At 39.4% G+C, this 12902-nt stretch overlaps 1 protein-coding gene across 3 annotated transcripts in view; it reads left to right on the forward strand.

Annotated features, from left to right (window-relative positions):
* Window positions 1–12902, forward strand: part of LOC126336385 (cell division cycle protein 23 homolog) — a 121404-nt gene that overhangs the window by 72488 nt on the left and 36014 nt on the right. For all 3 annotated transcript variants that reach the window (XM_050000006.1, XM_050000007.1, XM_050000008.1), the window contains 2 exons: window positions 844–1023; window positions 4109–4273. In XM_050000006.1, coding sequence (XP_049855963.1) covers window positions 844–1023; window positions 4109–4273 — 345 coding nt within the window. The remainder of the gene's footprint in view (window positions 1–843; window positions 1024–4108; window positions 4274–12902) is intronic.

The following is a 12902-nucleotide window of genomic DNA, read 5'->3' on the forward strand; positions in this document are numbered from 1 at the left end:
CTTGATTTCACCTAAACCTATCCTCTTTCTTGATAAACTGGAGAACTTCACAGTCCAAGAAATTTGTTTCCACACTTTCCCGTTTGTTGCTGCCCCCCTCCTCCTCCCACATTATGTCTGTCCCCAGCAGCCAACATTCTCTATTCCCAACTTGTCCTCTCCTGAACTCTTTGATCGTTCTTGGTCAGTTCAGCAATGCCCCCCCTGCCCCCCATCCCCCAAGCGCGCGCGCGCGCGTGCACACACACACACGCACACACGCACACACACACACACACACACACACACACACACACACACACACACACACTTTGGGCAAGTTAAAATTTAGGGATAGAGAATGGCAAGAAATGTTTAAGATGTGCACTGTATAGTGTGACTTGTGGAGTATATGCATTTAGATGAAATGAGCATATTGTGCACTTTTGCCATCCAGTACTCAGAAAATATGTGCAGTAATTAGAGCCAAATGTTATGGATTATCAGGGGATATCATTGTTTTGTGGAAGGTCCATGCCACATTGTTCTGTGAGCGAAATGGGGGTGTAAGATTACTTTCAGAGAATAATAGACTTTAAATAAATCATGCAGCAAATATTGTTGATCACTCTCTAGACTCTTCGGCACTGTGTATTACCAATGCCTTCTTCAAAAGTCACTCCATTTGGAAGTGCCATCATAAGTAAAACTCATGTCTCTTGTTTTTGTTTAAAAGTGTATTGATTTAGCACACTAATGAATAAGTGTTGCTTCATAATGTGTCTGATTAAGAATAGAATTATTCTAGTAATGTATTGTAATTCAGCAATACTTATCAGTAAGATCCACTGTTAATTTTTACAGATGTGGATATGGCAATCAACACTTTTCGCCGTGTGCAGAAGGCAGATCCACACCGCTTAGACAATTTGGACACATATTCAAATTTACTGTATGTTAAGGAATTGAAAGTAGAATTGGCTCACTTGGCACACCACGCTTGTGAAATTGATAAATACAGAGTGGAAACCTGCTGTGTCATAGGTAACACATACTTCATTTTTTAAGTGATTCATTGAACTGTAAGTTTGCATATTGAACATGTTGAATAGTGATCTTGTGGCTCTTATCTAATGAGAATTTATAAACTGACAACTGAATGTGGGGGGGCAATATGAAACTGAAAAATGAAGGACTTGATATTGTCACGTTACATGTAAATCTGTATTTGCTAAGACACACAAGTAACGTATAAAATTGAAAGAGGTTTTGAAAAATAACTATGAAATATATTTTCCATTGCTATGTTTGTTGCTTGAGTAGCAGTTTTTCATATTTCATTATTCAATTGGAAACGATTGTAGTAACAAAAGTGCTAAGCTGTACACATTCGTTTTATTATTTGAAATAGTGTATGAACTAAGAGAAATTCTGTTTGTCATTTAAGAAACTCGAGCCCTTAGCTTAAAAAGAAAAAGAACAAACACAATCAATGAACGTAATATTAGCCATATAAAGAAAAATAAGGGAGAAAATTTTTTTTCGGCATTTGTAATTATCAGTACAGATCACTTGTTGAAGATTGGCTGATACCTTCCCCATTTAAATATTAACTCTACTTCAATCAGCTTCCATTCTAAATCTTATTTCCAAATAACCTATTTGACATTGGTATGAATGTCGTTCAGTATATAGTACATAGGTGAGGCATTGGGCAGGAGATAAGCACATTAATAAGTGTTTATTGCTGCTGCTCAGGAATAAAACTGTTAATAACTTCTTTCTCCTTGTACAGAATCTCTGTGTCCCACTGCTGGAACCCAACCTGTGCCAGAAGTTGAACCACGTGCAGTGTGCAAGATGTAGATAGATGATGTGATGTATAGTGAGGGGATGGGACGATCGGATGGGTAGTGACAGGACCTTGGGGATGGCCATCACAAATGTATAAGAGTAATGGCTGTCATGCATGTAGAATACACATAGGATGCAAGAAAATTGACTGTGGGGGAGTAGTTGACCTGGGATGAGAGAGAAAAGTCTAAGGAGGCTCTGAAACACGCAAATTGAGAGTGGGAGTACAAATGAACGGGACCCTGCTTTTCTTCAGCCACTTCATGCAATGATCACTTTCTTGCCACCCATACCTCTGATAAGAATTGAGCAAAAACAATACTGAACATTGAGTGTCCACGCCAAATCCATTGCACTACACCAAACAGCTTGAAACACAGTACAGGGCACAGGTAGTGTGGAATAGTTAGATGTGCCATACTATGTTGAGCTCTGAAAACATGATCCACTGACTGTCGCTACATTGTAGGAAGTGGTTTGTTCATGCACATTGTTTTTGGGCAGAGTTTGATAGATCATTTAGCACTTTATTGGAGGGTAATTACATTGAAAAAGTAGATTTACATTGTTGTCGTTTAGAAACTGAATAATGGTTGAAGCTCCAGATGAATTGAACAACTTTTAGAACTTCACAGAGAAAAATGAGTAATTGTGGAATGATAACAGTTTCGTAATGGGAAAAATTTACACCTGGCAGTAGATCACATGTGGTATGGTATGCGAAGTGGACAAAGTGAAGAATGATAGGATATCCTTAATGCCACTTGAACATAGAGGAAGAGATGTACAGTATTCACAGCAACAAAATTGGACTGTGCATCTTCTTCTGCCACCCTCTCTCCACAATTATAAATTTGAGACAATTGCATTCCATTGCTTATCTTCAGGAAGCAAAGTATTTAATACTGTCATGAAAGAAACACATCAAATATGTATTGCCATTTGTAGGTCACTTTTTTGTACAGTTTTTCTTGAATAACTGTAGTGAAAACTTATCCCAGCACAATATTAAACTACATTAACTTTCTTACAAAAAGGGTTCTATTCATTTTTGCTTTAGGATTAATAGTTTGCATGAAGAGAGAAAGCGAATATTAACAATCTTGCACAATGTGCAAGCACTATAGCTTAGATGGTTTTTGTAGTTTAGTTTAAGGTAGTTTTCTGACTTGACTGACAAGTGGCCAATGTCAAATTATCCCTCTTGACTTCCTCTTCATCATTGTCGTACTTCGTAAATGCCTTGTCTACAGATTAAATTTAGACTCATTTTAGTAAAAATTCGAATAATTTATTTTATCTACTATAACTGTGTAACAGCATTTTTCCCCTTCATTTTGAAATAAATAGGTATGGCCAACACTAGAATTTAAAGTGAAGTATATAGGTATAGTCAACACATTTGTCATAGTAATGGTGGGCATTGTGTGTGTGTGTGTGTGTGTGTGTGTGTGTGTGTGTGTGTGTGATTTCTTTTTTAGTGCATGGCCAAGTTGTGTTGTAAAAACAAACTTTAAAATATGTGGATCACAGTTGAAGATATGTCAGTCTGTGTTGAAACTGTTACACAGAATCAAACAGTGGAAATTCCAGTCTGGAATAACAATAATATGGAAAAGACAGATTGCTACTCGCCCCATATTAAATTTGACAGGCACAGTGAAAAAGTCTGCTAAGATAGTGAGCGTTTGGACAGGCTCTCTTCTGAAATGACCACTGCACCTGGAGTCAGTGGCCGTGCGTGCGTGCGTGCGTGCGTGCGTGCGTGCGTGCGTGCGTGGGTGACATTTTGCCTGTCTGCAAGTCGGCACCTCTTCGGTATGGTGAATGGTGAACAGCAGTCTGTCCTTTCCATATTGTTATTGTAAAGTGTTATAAATATATATATATGAAATATATTTTTGCTTTTTTACAAAATGAGGGCATATAAGTGGAATGTATGAAACAGATTGTGATTATCCTTAGGGTGTAAGATATTTAAAAATATTTTACCATTAGTTTTTGGTTTTCCTCTACATAAAAAATTACAAAAGTTTTCTGTTTCTAATTTTATTGCCTTGGTTGTAAATATTTTGAACTTACAGAGATACTTAGTAACTGAATATGTAAAACTTTTCAGTAAATTTTCTGTGTAAATAACCTTAACTTTATATTTTATACTGTACTTTATGGCAGTAGCAAATATAAGATAACATAAGATACTATTTATACTGGGGAGGCCATCGGGATAAACACAAGAGTGTAGGGATTGTCAAAGTACTCTTTTCTTTTTCAGGAAATTATTACAGTTTGAGGTCTGAACACCAAAAAGCAGTACTGTACTTCCAGAGGGCCTTAAAACTTAATCCACAGTACCTGGCAGCATGGACCTTAATGGGTCACGAGTTCATGGAAATGAAAAATACTAATGCTGCAATACAGTGCTACAGACAAGCTATAGGTACGTAAATATGTAACTTTAGCACTAAATCAGATATCTCTTCTTATTCTTCTTCACTCCAGCTTGACTTTTGAGGATTTAAATATTTAATTATTGTGCTATTCCAGTGAGATATTTAGTATGTAACACTTACTTCAAAATTATCTTATAAGCTGCAGGAATAAGTCAAACTGTATGCTTTACTTGAAGTAATTTTGTGACTGGCATTTCAGTCAGGTAAAATGTGGACCTGCTGTTATTCAGCTATAGCTTTTCTTCACTCTCCCATGTACTACTTACGATGCCTACTTTGCGGTAATACATACAAGAAGGTATGAAGGAGTGAATGGGAGGGATCTGAGGAGTGAGACTTTTACCCATGTGTGGGATTTTGGAAATAGAGAATGCAATGAAGGCAGAACAACGCAGTAACTTTGTGCTTTAAAATTTATTCCACTTGTTAAGGGAACAAGTTCAATCAGTGAAAAAATGAAACTTCCTGGAAAATTGAAACTGTGTGCCAGACCAAGACTCAAAACCCAGAACCTTTGGCTTACATGAGCAAGTGCTCTACTGATTGGGCTACCCAAGCACGACTCGCAACCTGTCCTCACAGCGTTACATCTGCCAGCACCTCATCTCTTACCTTCCAAACACCACAGGTTTTCCTGCGGAAATTTTGCTACTACTGCTTCTGGAGGGAAGGATATTGCAGAGACACAGCTTAGCCACTGCCTGGGGGATTGTTTCCACTTTCTGTAGTGGAGTGTGTACTGATTTGAAGCTTCCTGGCAGATTAAAGGTTCATTCTGGAAAAGGTCCACATGGCTGTGGCTAAGCTGTGTCTCCGCAATATCCTTTCTTCCCGGAGTGCGGAAGAGTGCATAGTCTTGCAAGTTACGCAGAACTTCCATGAAGTTTGGAAGGTAGTAGATGAGTTACTGGTGGAAGTAAAGCTGTAGGGACAGGTTGTGACTCTTGCTTGGTTAGCTCAGTTGATCAAGCACTTACCCACAAAAGGCAAAGGTCCTGAGTTAGTCCAGGCTAGCACATGGTTTTAATCTGCCAGAAAGTTTCAAATTGGTGCACATTCTGCTGCAGAGAGATTGATTCATTCTGTAGGCAGTGACAAAATGTTTGCTTGATGAGCAAATAAGATATACAAGAACCATTTTCCATCTGACTACTCACACCCTTGACTATCCCATAGAATGTAGCCCTGTGCTTCAGAATATGCTTGATAGACCAATAAAAAGTGATACACACTTGATATGTCCTCATGGTCATATCTACGAAGATATTTTGGCAGTTTTATGAAAAGGGTAGATTGCTACTTGCCATACAGAGTAGATGTTAAGTCACAGGCAGGCACAGCGAAAAGACTGCTAACATGTAAGCTTTTGGCCAAAAGGCCTTTTCCCAAAGCGCACACACACACACACACACACACACACACACACACACACACACACACACACACACACAGTGTGTCTAGCTGCTGAGGCCAGCCTCAGCATCTAGAGACAATGGGGCAGTGGTTTTGTGTGTGTGTGTTTGTGTTTGTGTTTGTGTGTTTGTGGGGTTACGTAGAAGCAGCCCTAATGGCCAAAAGCTCACATGTTAGCAGTCTTTGTCATATCTGTTCGGAACCCAACCGCTCTCTATGGTCAGTAGCTAATTATCCTTTACATTATATTGTCATTATTCCATCCTGGATTTTCCAAGATGTTTTGGTTAAAATGTACGGTAAGTTATACATACCAGTTAAATGAAAACCTCGATATATAACCATGTGCAGTTGATAAATTTGTTTCTTCATTAGATATTCTATGATTGAATACATGCTGTTTGCTTTTTATTCCGTATTGGTATCAACTAAAAGCTGTGGAAAAGCCAAGTCTCTGCTTGATGTGTTTACATAAAGGTGCATTTCTCCATATCAAGGGCGTGCCTTTGCAAAATTTGGAATAAATTGAGAGAAGGTAGGGGCCAAGTTGAAGTTTTGAGCTGGTCCATGAGGCTTAGTGGCTCAGTTGATAAGGCACCACTTGTAAAAAGTAGATATACAGATTAATTTCTGGAACAAAGTTGTGGAAAGACTCCTGCTCTACTGCATGAGTCAAGAGACCTGAGTGAATGATGTGTTTCTTTAATACATGGTCAATTCGTTCCCCCCACCCAGTACTAGTGTTCCTTGATGGGAACTTGCACTCCAACATATCCTTGCATATCAGCACTACTCTGCTGATCTTAACACCTCTAAATAATCCCCCCGCCCCTCCCTTTTTCAATTAGTATTTAATCATTTGCTCAGTCATTCTTTTATCTTAAACTCTCCTCTCCTTTATTCGATTTCCCCAACCTCTGTTCCAACTTTTGTTTTAGTTGTTAACTGCATGATTAATCCCACTTTGTCTCTTTGTGTGTGTGTGTGTGTGTGTGTGTGTGTGTGTGTGTGTGTGTGTTTTGCCCTTCCCTTCATCTTTTTCCCTCTCATTTTTGGAACAGAAGGGTCTCTCTCAACTTGGGACTAACTCTTTCTTTTCAACTTCCACCAACCAGTCCCTCTTTCCACCCTGAGAAAGGGACATAAAAGTACCAAAAGCTACAAGTAATTTTTTCCTACTTTGTTTTTATCCCACTACCTGGAATTTCTTCTCCTGAATGTAAGTGATGACCAGCCATTATGTCACATACAGTTTAATAGTTTCCTGCTAATGCAAGATTGAATTTGACAAACTTTATTACATTGTTGCTATTCATGTCATAGTGTGAGTAAAAAGCCAGTGGTTAGCTGTCCTTTGTTCGTAGATGTACTTTTGAGCATGGTAGTATTTAACAAAATTAAATTCCAGTAGCATTTTGTGTTCCTTTTTGGAATGCTCCATCTTAATGTTAGAGGAGCAAGTTTATTAAAAAGAAGAAATAGGAGCAGTTTCAGTGTAGTTTGTTAGGTTTTCCATAGAGGATTTTGACCATAGGAAAAAATTTTTGCTGACAAAAGCCTTTTGTAATTAGAAGGGTGATAATCATTCGAGCCAATTATTTCAGTCCTAAAATGTAGGTCTTCATTCTAACTGATATTCAAGCCCAGGCTTGTTTCAATCAACTATTAGTGGGAAAAGATACCACCAATCAACACTAGAGAAGAAACTGAAACGAGGAGAAATACAGTTTCTCAGTTGCTGTGACACAAAAGAAATGTGGGTCTAATAATCTTTCAAACACACACAAGTGTTTTAACAGGAAAATGTTGATAGAAGACCATAAAAAATCAAGAAACTGTACTTTATCAGTAAAAAATCTAAAATGGGATGGTCAGTTATCACAATGTTACTGAATTCAGTTGACTCAATGTGTAAGGCTGTGAAACAGTACATAACCTTCATTTTTCACATTCTGGTCATTTGCTTTTTTTTAATTTCCAGTATTCTATGAGGGCTTATATGTCAATAGTAGTATTTCATCTCCGGTTAGAGAATGTGTGTGACAGAATGGGGAAAAGCTGACAAAGGAAGACATTTTGAATAAAATGCTTACTGCTTATGGTTTTTGAAATCTTTTTGTAAAGGCACTGTTCATGAAAGGAGTGCTAATGTGTAAATGTGCAGCTTGCTTGAAAGAGAAGTGTGAAGATGCAACAACTTGTTTTATGATTTACTGTACGAAGAAAAAATGACATGGGAACGAGAAAGTAATAGATACTTATGAAAAATTATTTTAAAAACCCAAGATGAAATATGAAAGAAATGAAAATATGTTTGTAACTTTTCCAAAGACAGTCTAAAGTGGAGAACAAAGAGGTGAATGAGGTGTGAAAAATCCATGTAGCTTCTCACGAAATTTCAATCACCAGCTTTCTCCTCCAAATGTGAGAATATTTTGTTGACACTGCCCTACATAGGGAGAAATCATCATCGTTATGATGACGATGATCATCATCATAATCAAATAACAGAAATCAGAGCTCAGGTGTTCATTTTTTCTGCGTGCTGTTAGAGAGTGAAATAATAGAATTATTGTGAAGGTGGTTCGATGAATACTCTGCAGGCACTTGAGTGTGATGTGCAGGGTATCGATGTAGGTGTAACTATTTCACCAGCACTTAAAGCTTCTGATTTCAAGCTTTCTCTCCAAATGACTTACTGCACTGACATGTTGAGCATTCCATATATTATATTATATATTTCATATGTGGAATAAAAAAATAGCTTAAAGAATAGTGTAGATTCTATCAGAAGCAAACATGATAATTACAGGTCTCTTGTCACACACAACTTTTGTGCAAGTGCAATAATTGTTGTGGTACATAGACATTTTGACCTAGATGCTTCTCGAAGGATGGCAGATTTGAACTCTACCAGTTTATTTCGTGAATTATGTAAAATATAAAATATTAACTACCCCTGACATCATCCGTAAACGTTCAGCATAGGGCTCGTTTGCCTTTTTAAGATAACTGCAAACTGACTCCTTTTTGTGATTTGGTTATTCGTATCCCAAGAAAATTGTAACAGGCTAATGCACAAGATGACGAACGCTGTACTCATGGCACACAATTTGCAAAATATACATACAATAAGATGACAATAGTTGTGGGATAACAACACGCTCATATACAGATGGTGGTGCTATTACACGCACAAGATAAAAAAGGCCAGTGCGTTGGCAGAGTTGTTATTTGTACTCCTGTGAAAATGCTTTCGATGTGATTTTGGCCATACAATGGGAATTGACAGACAGTGAACGCTGAATGGTGGTAGGAGCTAGATGCATGAGACATGTCATTTCAGAAATTGTTAGGGAATTTGGGATTCAGAGATCCATAGTGTCAAGAGTGTGCCAAGAATATCAGATTTGATCTGTCATTGCCAGTCATGAAGACAATGCAGTGATTGATTGACCTTCACTTAATGACTGACAACAGCAGCGGTTGTGTGGAGTTTTCAGTGCTAACAGGCAGGCAAGACTGCATGAAATAACCACAGAAATCAACCATGCAGTGAAATTTGGTGTTAATAGATGATGACAGCAGACAACTGGTGCAAATGCCTTTGCTCACGACGAGTCCACGGAGTCAAGTTGACACTGTGCAAGCTGGTGGTGGCTCCATAATGGTTTGGGTTGTGTTTACATGGAATGGACTGGATCCTCAGATCCTGCTGAACCAATCATTGACTGGAAATGGCTATGTTTGGCTGCGCGGAGACTGTTTGCAACCATTCATGGACTTCATGTTCCCAAACAGGGCACTGGGCCACAATTGTTCGTGATTGGTTTGTAGAACATTCTGGACAATTCGAGTGAGTGATTTGGCCACCCACATCGCACCTGTCATGAATCGCATTGAACATTTACAGGATGTAATCGAAACTTCATTTCATGCACAAAATTCTACACTGGCAACACAGTTATGGATGGCTACAGAGGCAGCACAGTTCAGTATGTCTGTAAGGGACTTCTGATGACTTGAGTCCAAGCCTCATTGGCTTGCTGCACTATGCTGGGTGAAAGGAAGTCTGATGTGATATTAGGAGGTATCCCCTGACTTTTGTCACCTGAATATGCTACAGATAATGCATGCATGCTCTTCCTGTAACATAACTGCTCCACATGCAACAGTTTAAGGAACATCTTGTGCAAGTCACTACCAAATGGGCCTCATATTAAATGGATTCAACCAAAATGGATTGAAATATTTATGCTGTGGGTAAACAAACACCAAAATAATGGAGTCGTATCACACTCAGTCATTATCTTGTACACCTTTTTACAGAAGTGGATGCTTTACAGTACTGAAACACACTGAAATAAGCCATCATAAGGGTGCTACCTGTCCCTACAGACAACATAACAAACAGTATAATTTGCACCCATCGAACAGTAACTTAAGGTGAATGATCTGAAACTGTTAACTTAACTATTAAGATTTATTGAGCGAATATAGTGAGGAATAAGTGGAGAACAGTGTGTGTTGTGATCAGGTAGCACAGTATGAGTTTGAATTACTACAGTGATTAAGAAGTGGTCCCTATTTTGTTAAAGGCTACTAAATGTTGTGCCATAAACAGCCACTAAAGATGTAATTCTTAATTGAGAAAGTAATTTTAATGTCTCTCCGAATTTGCTAATACAGTGAATCATTTTCTGGAGAAGCTACAAGTCAGAAAAGAATTGCATATACAATTTTTGTATTTATTTTATTTTTGGTGGTGACAAAACTTGAATAACAAGAATCATTACTGTTAGGGCTCAAGCAACACTGAGCACAGGGTGAGGTGTGCTAAGTGTGTAAGTCAGGAGCACCTGGTACTAGCTTGAATGCAATAAAACTTTTTTGTGTTGTTGTGAAAACTTTAATATAATCCATTAACAATGAAAGCCTGTGACTAATAGCAATGTATTTGTTTATAAAGAAACTTTTTTCTGCTACCAGTCACATTTTCTTCTGTTTGTTTATTTCTTGCACAACATGTTTTGTTAAGTGATTCCCATTTTCAAGTGTACTTTTCTTGTCCTGTGAGTTATGATGTGGGAGATGGTGCATTAGTCTGATGCCTATACCATTATATACTCTGCTATGTGAAACTTCAGTATGAAAGGAACTCTCGCACAACTTTTCAGTGCCAAGTAACATAACTCTGTGAAACTTGAAACATACATAGAAAGAACTGGTGCTATAGCAGGGAAGGTAACTGAAAGAAATAAGCAATGAAGCTTTCATTTAAGTACAATAATTATACTGAAACACTATGATTTCTGATGGTCTCCAGGGCAATACAAAGATGGGACATGGTTCTCAGTTGAGTGTCTGGTCACCACAGGCAGAAACAAATATGCTCTGCAACACACTCCCGTGACGACCACAGGATTGGTAAGAAGTTATTGTGGTAGGACATTCTGTTCCTTGACCAGCACGGTTAACAACTGCTGGATGGTCAGTGGTGCGTGTGTGTGTGCGCGCTGAGATACATCCCCCAATGCAACCCACGTGATCTTCATGGGATTTAAGTCAAGGGAACAAGCAGACCAGTCCATTCATCAAATGACCTCTCATACCAGTAGCTCATTCGGGTTTCTTGGGTGTGATCTCAATTTTCTTGAAGGATACTTGTAATTTTATTTTTAAGGTGATAAAAAAAAAGAAAAGAAAAAAAGTGACCTAGGCATGAAAGTCTCCATATGAGCTCCCTGTGGATCCGGGGGTTAAAATAGGCCCGAGGTATTCCTGCCTGTCGTAAGAGACGACTAAAAGGAGTCTCACAAGTTTCGGCCTTTATGTGATGGTCCCTTGTAGGATTTGACCTCCATTTTTCAAAAAGTTTCCCAAAGAGCTAGCCAATTGGGGAAGGGCGCCTTGCATGGTGCATAGTGTCCATCATGTGCTGAGATTTCTCGCATCCTTCGTCAACATGGATCTGCACTTCATCATTCTCCAGCTGTCGGGTGAGGTCATCCTCCTCGATGTGTTTTCCTACATCCTCTGTGCAGTATTGCTTTCTGCATTGTTGATGGACTTCTCAGCTCATTTGCACCTGATATCCAGCATGGTAGCCAGTCCGTTGTGGTGTGGCCGCCATGTACCCTGAAGTTGTAGCCCCTGACCACACAGCGATCGCTCTGCTGATGCCTATGCTGATGCCCCTTAGGGATACGGCAGCAAAAGAGGGGAAGAAAACCAATGTGCACTCCGTGTGCATACTGGGGGGAGTCATTCCAGATGTGGAAAGGGTCCTTCCGGTTGCCATGAAGGGTACAGGGTGCACCCATCTGCAGGTGGTCGCTCATGTCGGCACCAATGATGTGTGTCGCTGTGGATCAGAGGAAATCCTCTCTGTCTTTCGGCAGATATCTGATTTGGTGAAGACTGCCAGTCTCGCTAGCGGGATGAAAGCAGAGCTCACCATCTGCAGCATTGTCGACAGGACTGACTGCGGACCTTTGGTACGGAGCCGACTGGAGGGTCTGAATCAGAGGCTGAGACGGTTCTGCGACCGTGTGGGCTGTAGATTCCTCAACTTGCGCCATAGGGTGGTGGGGTTTCGGGTTCCGCTGGATAGGTCAGGAGTCCACCACACACAGCAAGTGACTACACGGGTAGAAGGAGCTGTGCGGCGTGGACTGGGCAGTTTTTTAGGTTAGATGACCTCGGGCAAGTACAGAAAGAGCAATAGCCTCATAGGGTGCAGGGCAAAGTCAGGACATATGGGGACCAAGTCTTAAGTGGAGATTTCAATTTACCAGATATAGACTGGGATACTCAGATGTTTAGGACAGGTGGTAGGGACAGAGCATCGAGTGACATTATACTGAGTGTACTATCCGAAAATTACCTCGCAATTAAACAGAACCGACTCTTGGAGGTAACATCTTCGACCTACTGATAACAAACAGACCCGAACTTTTCGACTCTGTAAGTGCAGAACAGGGAATCAGTGATCATAAGGCCGTTGCAGCATCCCTGAATATGGAAGTTAATAGGAATATAAAAAAAGGGAGGAAGGTTTATCTGTTTAGCAAGAGTAATAGAAGGCAGATTTCAGACTACCTAACAGATAAAAACGAAAATTTCTGTTCCGACACTGACAGTGTTGAGTGTTTATGGAAAAAGTTTAAAGCAATTGTAAAATGCATTTTAGACAGGTACGTG

This window comes from Schistocerca gregaria, chromosome 2 (genome assembly GCF_023897955.1).
Source record: "Schistocerca gregaria isolate iqSchGreg1 chromosome 2, iqSchGreg1.2, whole genome shotgun sequence".
Lineage (NCBI taxonomy): Eukaryota > Metazoa > Arthropoda > Insecta > Orthoptera > Acrididae > Schistocerca > Schistocerca gregaria.